Source organism: Gadus chalcogrammus, chromosome 17 (genome assembly GCF_026213295.1).
Source record: "Gadus chalcogrammus isolate NIFS_2021 chromosome 17, NIFS_Gcha_1.0, whole genome shotgun sequence".
In the NCBI taxonomy this organism is placed as follows: domain Eukaryota; kingdom Metazoa; phylum Chordata; class Actinopteri; order Gadiformes; family Gadidae; genus Gadus; species Gadus chalcogrammus.
Window position 1 is genome coordinate 14935734 of NC_079428.1, and position 9442 is coordinate 14945175.

General features: G+C 47.6%; 2 protein-coding genes across 2 annotated transcripts; both read right to left on the reverse strand.

Moving 5' to 3' along the window:
* Window positions 1-499: 499 nt before the first annotated feature.
* LOC130370300 (uncharacterized) lies at window positions 500-3432 on the reverse strand. The gene is made up of 4 exons (XM_056576029.1): window positions 3260-3432; window positions 2992-3161; window positions 2734-2900; window positions 500-2380 (listed from the first exon to the last, which is right to left on the reverse strand). Exons 1-4 carry the CDS (start codon window positions 3430-3432, stop codon window positions 1097-1099), a joined length of 1794 nt encoding a protein of 597 aa, XP_056432004.1. The 3' UTR covers window positions 500-1096.
* Window positions 3433-3559: 127 nt separating this feature from the next.
* On the reverse strand, window positions 3560-9173 carry LOC130370301 (uncharacterized). The gene is made up of 8 exons (XM_056576030.1): window positions 6638-9173; window positions 5807-5861; window positions 5417-5605; window positions 5138-5276; window positions 4687-5062; window positions 4396-4594; window positions 4122-4192; window positions 3560-3790 (listed from the first exon to the last, which is right to left on the reverse strand). Exons 2-8 carry the CDS (start codon window positions 5835-5837, stop codon window positions 3569-3571), a joined length of 1227 nt encoding a protein of 408 aa, XP_056432005.1. The 5' UTR covers window positions 5838-5861; window positions 6638-9173; the 3' UTR covers window positions 3560-3568.
* Window positions 9174-9442: the final 269 nt, after the last annotated feature.

Consider the following 9442-nt stretch of genomic DNA (forward strand, 5'->3'; position numbering starts at 1 on the left):
CAGCGTCATCCACGGTCATTCTCTGTTGCACCCGCTGGTAGAGTGTGGTGATCTGGTGCTTGAGAGGGGAGCCGCAAGCCTTTTTCCTGCAGTCCGGGTGAAGCCAGAGCTGTTAACGATGCAGTACATCAGCCGGTTCTTCCTGGAGTCAAGCAGGTGGGCGGGAGAGAAGCGCTTGTTAAACTTCAGCTTCTGCACCAAAGAGGCCTCAGCCGGATCTCCGTTGGTGCGGCCAAACAGAGCGTTCCCCCAGCGTGCAGAGTAGAGGCTGTGAAATTGTTGGATGCTGCGGTCGTGGAGGTCAAGCTTGTTCCAGGCGCTGACTACTCTCTCTCTTGAAGAGTCACTAAGAGCAAGCTTTCCCTCCTCCAACGCAATTTCAACGAGAATGCTGCTCAGCTCTTCCACATGCTGGTACCCAGGGAGATGATTGGGGCCGCACACATCCTCCACACACGGGTCGTGCTCCGAAGCCACCACTGTTGGGAAAAACGGTCTGTCTAGTTACTGGACCAGATGAAATGAGACGGAGAGGTAATAAAGTCTGTCGGCACGAGGACCTTGGATTTATTAAGTAAAGTGGCAACGGTTATACAGAGTCATAAAGCGTGAGAGATCGAATATGTCTAAGTCCCTAATCAGCGCTGATGGTTCGTCCAGAGCTTCGCCTCCGTGGAAGGTCTGCTTCAGAAGAAAAAGGGTCATGAGTCCCTGTGTGATACAGTTTTATACTGTATCCTCCTCTCGATGAGGTGTGTGTGGTTCTGTGTGTTTTTGCTTGACCTTGGCTCCTAGGCCCTGGTGTATGCAAGTGTATCTTCTTGTGTTCCTACTAACGGGGAAGAGCTCCTCAGTGTCTCCTTTGTTCTCGAAGTATCTCTTGTGTGCTCGAAGTATCTCTTGTGTGATGAATTAATGTGGCTCTCCCGTTAGTGTCTACCATTTGCCTGCTTGGGAAATGGGGCCTTGGCTCTGGCCTTCACCTGACTATGTTATCAAGTATGTGTTATGTGTTAAAAGCTGACTATATTGTAACGTGACTGCCATGTGTTGTTCTCCTCAAGCTAGGGTGGGAGTTAGCTATATTTATATGTGCTCAGCAGGTTATTTTGCCCAACACCACCTGGTCTGTGAGAACCAGATTCCTCTTCAGCGGAGCCAGGTCGTCGCTCTCAGCGTTTGTGGCGTAGCCCACATCATCTTCCGTGGACTCCTCTGTGTCGGCAGCAACCTCCTCTTCATCGTCTTCATCCTCCACCATCTGAAGCGTTTCTCTGGTTTGAGCGTAATGCTCAGAAGCGCTGAAGGGCTGGGAAGATTGGGCAAAGAGGTACTTCAGCCCAATGCGCTCCTCACCAGCAGGAACTGGAGGCCTGAAGTTGATCTCCTCCACCTCGCCAAACAGGTCTTGGCACCGCTTGTTAAGCCGATCTATCAGGGGAGACATGTACACTAGATTTTTTCTGCCCTTCTGGCCTTTAACGCTGCCTGACTCCCGGTCAGAGTTCCAGCGTGCGATGCCACTGAGGAGGTATACCTGGAAGGGGACGGCAGCACAGTGGGGCCCTGGGAGCATCCAGGGCAGGAAGAAGTGGATCCCCTCCAGGCTGTTGCTTCCTCTCACGGTGGTATAGTATGGCATGCGCACACTGTTGCGGGTGACGACCTTCATGACAGTGTACATGTCTCTCCCTGGGGGATCCTGAATGCACTCCAGGTGCTTCTGCTGGTTCTCCCAGACCCGGTCGATGGCTGCAGCGTCCTTAAACAGAGGGGCCTGGTTCTCATCCAGCCCAGCTGCTCCCTTCAGGCTGTTGATGGCTGTCTGCACACGGAGGAAGGACTCCTGGGCTCCCAACGTGATCCTCCTGACAAAGTGGCGGAGATCTTCTTCGCTGAAGTAGATTTCAATCATCTCCGCATCAGTCAGTGAGGCATACCTGGTCGTGTTTCCTGCACGTATGGCCTGGATGAGCAGCGCCATGTCATCCTTATTGTAGGTGAAGACAGCTGCAGAGAGCGCAGACTTAAACAGTGCATATTTAGGATGGTGGTCTGTCCGGACGGCCGCATCGAAGCGCTTTATCCAGTGGAAGATGTCCAGCCGCACCATCATTCCACTGTTCGCCCAGTCGCTGAAGAGATGCTCCAAAGAGGAGACACCATGCACTCTGCAGCAGCCACAGTCCACATACATCAGCTCAGGAGGGCCCTCTCCTGCTCTCCTGTAGCGCTCCATGAGGCCGTCAGCCATGGGCTTCAGGCACGGAAGAGACTCCTCGCAGATGAACACCGACATGAGGACCTGCCCCAGCTCGTTGGCCACGTTGGTGCACCACTCTGCAGTGCCTCTTCCGTGACCTGAAAGCTTCTTGCAGATCTGATGACAGATAAAACACAAAGAAAAGGGAGTCAGACATTTGGTATAGAATAAAGTATTAAAAAATAACTCAGAGGGGTGTATTCAAACTGCTTTTTCAATAGCTGCCTCCCTTCCATTAATCATTTATCTAGAATTATCTTATCATCTGCACTAACAATATTTCAAAACTCATATGCCACTACTTTAAATGTGTACATAATGCTGTTATTAATATAACAAATGCAATACTACAAACATAAGTACAATAACTAGTCAGTCTTTGGCTCATACAGTTATTGAAGTATTGATTATTAAATTATGCACATTGAGACACTTGTTAAATGAAACATTTTACACTGTGTTAAATTTACCTTCCTGGTGGAGTCATACTTGAGGACTTTCCCGAACGTGGACATGATTTGTGTCCGGTAGTCCTCAATGTGTTCTGCCTCATAGATTAGGTAGGCTTTTCTCAGAAGCCTCGGTGACGGCAGCTCCCTGCGCGTCAGCGGCTTCTGGTATTGATGGCCCAGAGCACCTGGAGGCAGAGAAGTGGATCGTTATATTATACAGAGTGTGTGTGTGTGTGTGTGTGTGTGTGAAAAAAACAAATAACTAATCTGACTTACTCATGATGCTCCCAGGTCTGCTGAGCTGACAGAGAAGGGTGGTGTAGAGGTCCTTTCTCTGCAGGTACTCCTCACAGTGACCCTCCTGGACCTGCCTCCACACCTTAACCATGGTGTTGCCCTCAGTCCGATCCCTCATCAGGCGGACAACTTGCTTGTCCACACCGCGTCTGAAATTACAGCACAATCATGTAACGCCAGTGGAACTTTGCTCTGTAGTAAAACTGTTTAAGATTCAAAATATTGTGAAATAACAAGAGACTCTCACCTTGGTGTTAGGATCGCATGGAACACAGCTTGGTGTGCTGGAGTCAGCTGCTTCAAAATAGCAGCATCCCACGCCAGGAAGCGACCAATTGAATGCTCCTGAGAGCCCTTTGCAGCCTTCCTGCACGCGTTGCAGGCCAGGAGCTCTGTGAGCATGCTGTACCAGCCAGTCATGTCACAGATATGCCTCACTGTGTTTCCATACCCACAGCGGTACAGAAAGGCTGCTTTTTCCCCGGGGCATCCTGACCTGGGACAGCGAAGGCTGTAGCCCCACACTCCCACAGGCCTCCAAAAGAAGACACGGCTTCTAAAAAAAAGCGTCTGCAGAGGGCACTCCTCCCCCCACCACCACTCCAGGAATTTCTGGTGGATGGAACCACATGCGATCATCCTTCAGAATTTTCCTGCGAGCGATGGTGAGGTTCTTAAAGAGCCCCCTGTCAGCGTCCTCCTTCAGCCACTTGACGTCAGCACTGGGGAGACCTTGAGGGCCGGACTCCCACTGTTTGTGCCAGCCCTCAAATGACACCTGGTGGAAGAACAAAGACAAAACCGTCATGTACCAGTCACTGAGTGCTCTGAATGTAACGCTTTTCTTGCTGCATTAACATATCAAACAGTATTTAGCTGTATTGTACAGGTATTACCTCAGGCTGCTTGACAGTGGCTGTGTCAAGCAGTGGCAGAAACTATTGGCTGTGGCTGTGGCAGTGCTGCAGACTTTGACGTCCTCTTACGAGGACCAGATGGAGGTTCCTTCAAAAAAGTAAGTGTATTAGTATAAACATATATGGAAGTGAGTAAGTGTATAACTATAAACCTGTATGTCAGTGAGACCTATCTATGAACTATGTCTGTACCTGCGATGGTGGAACGGGGTCTGTCTGTGGCTGCTGTGGAGGGTCTGGTGGAGGGGCCATGGCAGTGTCAGCTGGAAGAAAATGAGGACAAGGGCTTAGGAAGCCACAAGGATCATATTGGGTTGAAACAGAAATAAAGAATAATCCTGAAAAGTGTGCCTTTTAACCTGTTTTATTTTAAACTGATTTAAAGTTTTATATTCAATATATGTACAGTTATATGAGCTTAATGTTGATCTGTGAATGCCATCGATAAAATAAAAAACTGATTTACCTTGTCCTTCAAAAGTGGCGAGAGCCTCTGAAAACAATGTATCCTCCTGCCAAGGTGACAGGGATGTTGCTGTCGGAGGGGCCACTGAAGCAGACGCTGACGCTGACGGAGGAACCACTGATGCCGACGGAGGAACCACTGTTTCAGATGGGACAGGACCAGACAAGGACGAAGATGGTACAGCTGCAGTAGGGGCTTTCTGAGGAGAGTTACACAAATTACAGTTAAAGTACAGTGAAGTAGTTTTGTCTTATGAACTGCATTCTGCTTTTGAGTAACACCTCAACCTACCTGTTTCTCTTTGTCGAGAATAAATCTCCTGAAGCACTTCAGTGACTTGGAGCTGATGTCCTCCTCCTTCATTCCAAGCCACTGGCGAACAGAAGAGAAAGCCTCCTCTGCCATCTTCCTCTCTTGGGCACTGCCAGCTTGAGGGTCGGCATTAAGGCACTTGTGCAGGCTGTACCACTGCCACATCTCCTGAAAGGTGAAGGACTTAAAGCGACCCTGTCCATAAATGGCCCTGTCCACATTTTTCTCCAGGTGGCAGGAGACTGAGGGGAAAAACTCCACATAACGGAGGAGACAGTCCTTCACCCAGTCATTCTCCCTGGTTCCTCCTGTCCTGCCCGGGTCCTGGCTCTCTGCAATATGGCGGTCAAGCAGACTGAAACACACAGAACATGACGTTAAAGTAAGAAATAACGACTTAATGTGATTCTCTGTAGTGAAATATACTCACTATTTTAAGTAGCCCACATCATTCGCTACCAGCCACATGAAGCTTTGGCCAGCATATTTCCCAAAGGGAATAACCAGCTGGCCAAGGTAGAGCTTCCTTGAGGGCCTGGTAGTAGTGACGAGCCGGCATCTCCTTTTTGCTGAAGAGTAAGACATTGGAATGGTTATTCTTAACTAATTCAGTTTATAAGCTCTAGCACACAGGTCAGGTCAGGTGTAAAGTGATATGTATGGTTCATATGCCCATCGTGCTACTGGGATAATAATTCAGATTTATTACCTTCATCACAAGCCGTCTGAAGGTCCTTGGGACCGGCGCTGGCTTGGAAGCCTTTGGGCCTGTGAAAGGCCCTGGCCTCTTTGGTTGCCCTCAGGACACATTGCTGCCTGTCCAGGGGCACAGTGGGGTCCAGAATGGGCAGCACGGGCAGCAATGGGTCCGCAGACGGTCTGCTGCTGCTGGCTGTACCTGAAAAAATATTCACCAAAGTGTTTTGGGACTTTTTCCCCAGGCATTCATTTCATACTATATTTGTAAATGATGACATAATAACATAACAAGTGTTTTCACGCACTGGGCAGTTTATTCTGCTGGCTATACATAACGTATAGACAATGGAAGTATGCATGTTATAACCATACAGACAAAACATGCATGTTATAAACTAACCTGCTGAATGGGTCGCTGCTTCGGAATCCATCCTCAAATACAGCTAATGTGTTGCCTATTAAAGTTCATAGAAACGAAATATCAACGTCAAAATGTAGCCCATGTTTTTCTTTACATTCATTGGCGCAACAACCACAACACTAGGGGGACTTTAGTGTTTTTTCTTGGCCTTTTTTTGAGGGCTGCTATGGCTATGTCGACTTCTGATTCATAAATATACGAGTGGGCTACATATTGATGTAATATTGGCAAGTTTAAGTCAAGGTAGGTATGATAGCTTTATAAGAGAAATGAATGACAAATATGGGTCAAATTTGAACGGACAGGGTTGGCCGGTGTCGGGGCACTGATTTGCGGATCGACCGTAACGTTGAATCAATGTACGATAGTAGTACATTAACGGGGACACTTTCAACCTACATTTATAGATATACTTTTTAACAGTAACTAAGCATAATGTCTCGAGAGTAGGCCAAACTTCGCTTGCTGGCGGACTCAGAGTTTGGCTATGTAAATGAGGCCGAATGGCCGTCGGCAGCACATTAACATATGAATAAACCCAAAGATAAACAAGCTCATTCACGGAAAAAGTAATTTAATAAACCTACATTAAAAAACATAGTTTTGTATGGCTAAGTTGTTGACATGAAGCAAACAAGGCTGGTTGTATTAGGGCAAAGTAGCCGCCGCAGTGAGTGGGAAGAAAAAAGGGGCAAAAATACATTAATAAGCTAGGTACGACAAATATGATGAATGAAAAGCACTCGGTGGGAACGAGAAGCACAAGCCGAACATATTAGTTAGTAATATTAGTGGGAATGCGACTCTTACCGGGTGAAACGGCGGTGACTTTTTACCTTTTTCCATTCGGCTGAACTCGCTCGGAGAGCGTCAAGTGCTAACGTCGGGGAGGGGGAGGGCTCTAGGGAACTGTAGACTCCGCGCCAATGGGAGGCCGCCATTGTCTAAACTTCGGAGGAGAGTGTAGACTCCTGGCCAATGAGCGGCCGGCAAGTTTAGACAAGTGTAGACTCCGAGCCAATGGGCGGCCGCCGTTGTCTACATTGCTTTTTCTTCTACATTAATGACAATGATTTGCTCAGGGCTTTGCACATCGCTACGGCCCATCGCCCACCCTGTGGGAAACCACCTCAGACAGGCATCACACGCAATCGGGTAAAAAAGAGGTAGCATAATGGTAGGCCACACCAAACGCGTTAGTCGCGTTTGATAACGTGTGTAACGCGCCTAACTTGTGTGTCACAAAAATGGTTCAACTCGCCTAACGCGCCTGTGGCTGCGCTGGATTTAAACCCAAACACCGCTGCCGTGTTTGGGTGCATGATAGAGCTTAGATCGGGTAAGATTAAATAATCTCGGATATAAATTACAATAATCTGGTTAAATAACTTCACATGGTGTGTCTGGTGTGTTTCCAGCATTCGTAGTGTTGATCAGCAGAGATAAAGTCCGCCAAGACGTTGAGGTTGCTTAGCAACCAGAGACTGTCCATGCAAGTGAACGGAGCGTTCCCTCTTCTTCATAACTATCAAACCAAACATCCCCACATTCACAGAGCGAACATTATGAAAGTAAAATGCACATTTCTCGCTAAAAATGTTTACATAAACGCATTTAATGGCGTAACTATGTTACTATTTCCACCCAGAATAAAGAAAGATGTCCGCCATATGCTTCTGTGCAAGCGTCACTACTCTCTGCCAGTGACGTCGGGTCAAGCTCCACGCTGATTGGCTATCGCTGCTAAGCATCCCGCGTTGGAGCGTTGAAAGTAAAAAAAATTGAACTCCGGGTTACTGCGTTTACGTGCGTAATTACGTGCGTCTGCCGCGTCTAACGCCCCTAACGCGATGCTTCAACGCGTGTAACGCGTCTACGCGCAGATTTTCGACGCCCCAAACGCGAGTAACGCATTTGGTGTGGCCGTACCTTTAGGCTGACATAAATATGTGCAGGTTCATAGGGGCTCCACTGTCATGGCCACTGTTGTGGTGCTGTGTATTCTCCCCCTGTGTTGGCCACACCCCCTGTCTGTCTCTGTGCTTTGCCTGCCACTCAACTGCTCACACCTGGCCTCATAGGCGTAGCGGCGATATACATTGGGGGGTACAAGTCCCCCCCAATGTTCAGATATGCCCAAAATGTCCCCCCCAATAAATCGCTGGGAATAGGGATATAGCAATTCAATATTTATATGGGCAGAAAACTTAGGTTTTCCCTGAAGTACACTCCGTTCCCTGAACGCATCTCTGCACATAGTGCGCGCCGCACACCCTAAATAACTCAATCCGACACCATCTACAGCTCTTACAGCCAATGAGAATATGGCAGTTCGGGCTAGCTAGCCAATGGGATAGGTCCATGATTTGATTCGTCCCTGCACGTGCGGCTCGGTGACGGTGACTTGTCACTCGATTGCATTGGTCATCAACCGTCTTTTTTACATGACCACGGAATCAAAAACATCAACAACAGCAAATGAGTGGCGTGTTACGATCGAAAACACACGTAAGTTATGAAGCTTTTGATAGTCTCTCAAATTTCGTGGGTTGTTGTCGCTTCTCTAGCGAGCAGCATCATTAGCTATGTGTTACCTATGTAATAAGCCAGCTAGATGACGTTGGCCCCGGCCCCATTCCGTAATTCCAACGCCTCATTATGCCGACGTCTCAATGTTCCGAAATGTTCCCCATTAGATCTAAATGCATGGGCAGTTTGGTTTTAAATGTGCTGGGGACAGAGATGCATTCGGAAGTGCATTTTCAGAAGGATGCACTTGTTTTTCTCTCTTTAGTGCAGTTAATGAATGGTTCTGAAAGACGGCATACCCATGTAGCTAATACTAAGGAATAAAATGTATACAAAATCTGTCTGGCACGTTTTATGAAGAAAACGTTTCCAAAAAGTATCGGACATATGACCCACTATGTTCTGCTCCATGTATCCATGTTGATGTTGACAACGTGACTTGACATGGCTAAGCTACCAACGGAGGAGCTAGGAAAGGAAATGAACTGCGTGTTCAACTTCAGAAGGGGCAAACGTGTGGCTACACTACACACAGCACTACAAAAGTTGTCAAGATTGTATTTGGTGCTGCTTAGTGTGAGAGAGAGAGCGAGAGAGACGGAGAGAGAGGCCTGATTCAGAAATTAACAAATGCCAGTGACAGTAAAGGTGTTGGCAAGCTGTAACAAATATGCATTAGCAACCTTTGCTGTTTAGGGTAACTAGGCTTGGAGGTATGGAGAGCGAAAGAGAGGAGAAGAGCAAGGGATTGGGAGTAGGAGAAGGGAGGTAAGGATGATAGTAGAATCTCATGTTAGCCAGGCCTGCCTCAAAATTGGCTCTGTGTCGCACACAAACTTGTGTATGTCACCATGGGTAAATCTTTCACATGCACTGTAGGCCTACGAAGTGAACACCCATTCTCAGCACTCCATTTTAGGAACTATCAATGTTGTACATTGTAACAACAAGCCTGCGTGAAGTTTTAACTTGTCTCTCATGATGTTAGTGCTGCTTGTGTTATTTCACAGTCGTCATGAGCAAGAGGAAGCAAGAGGGTTGCAGAGACATTCGGCAATGTTTTGCCTCGTCTCAGAAAAGAAGCAA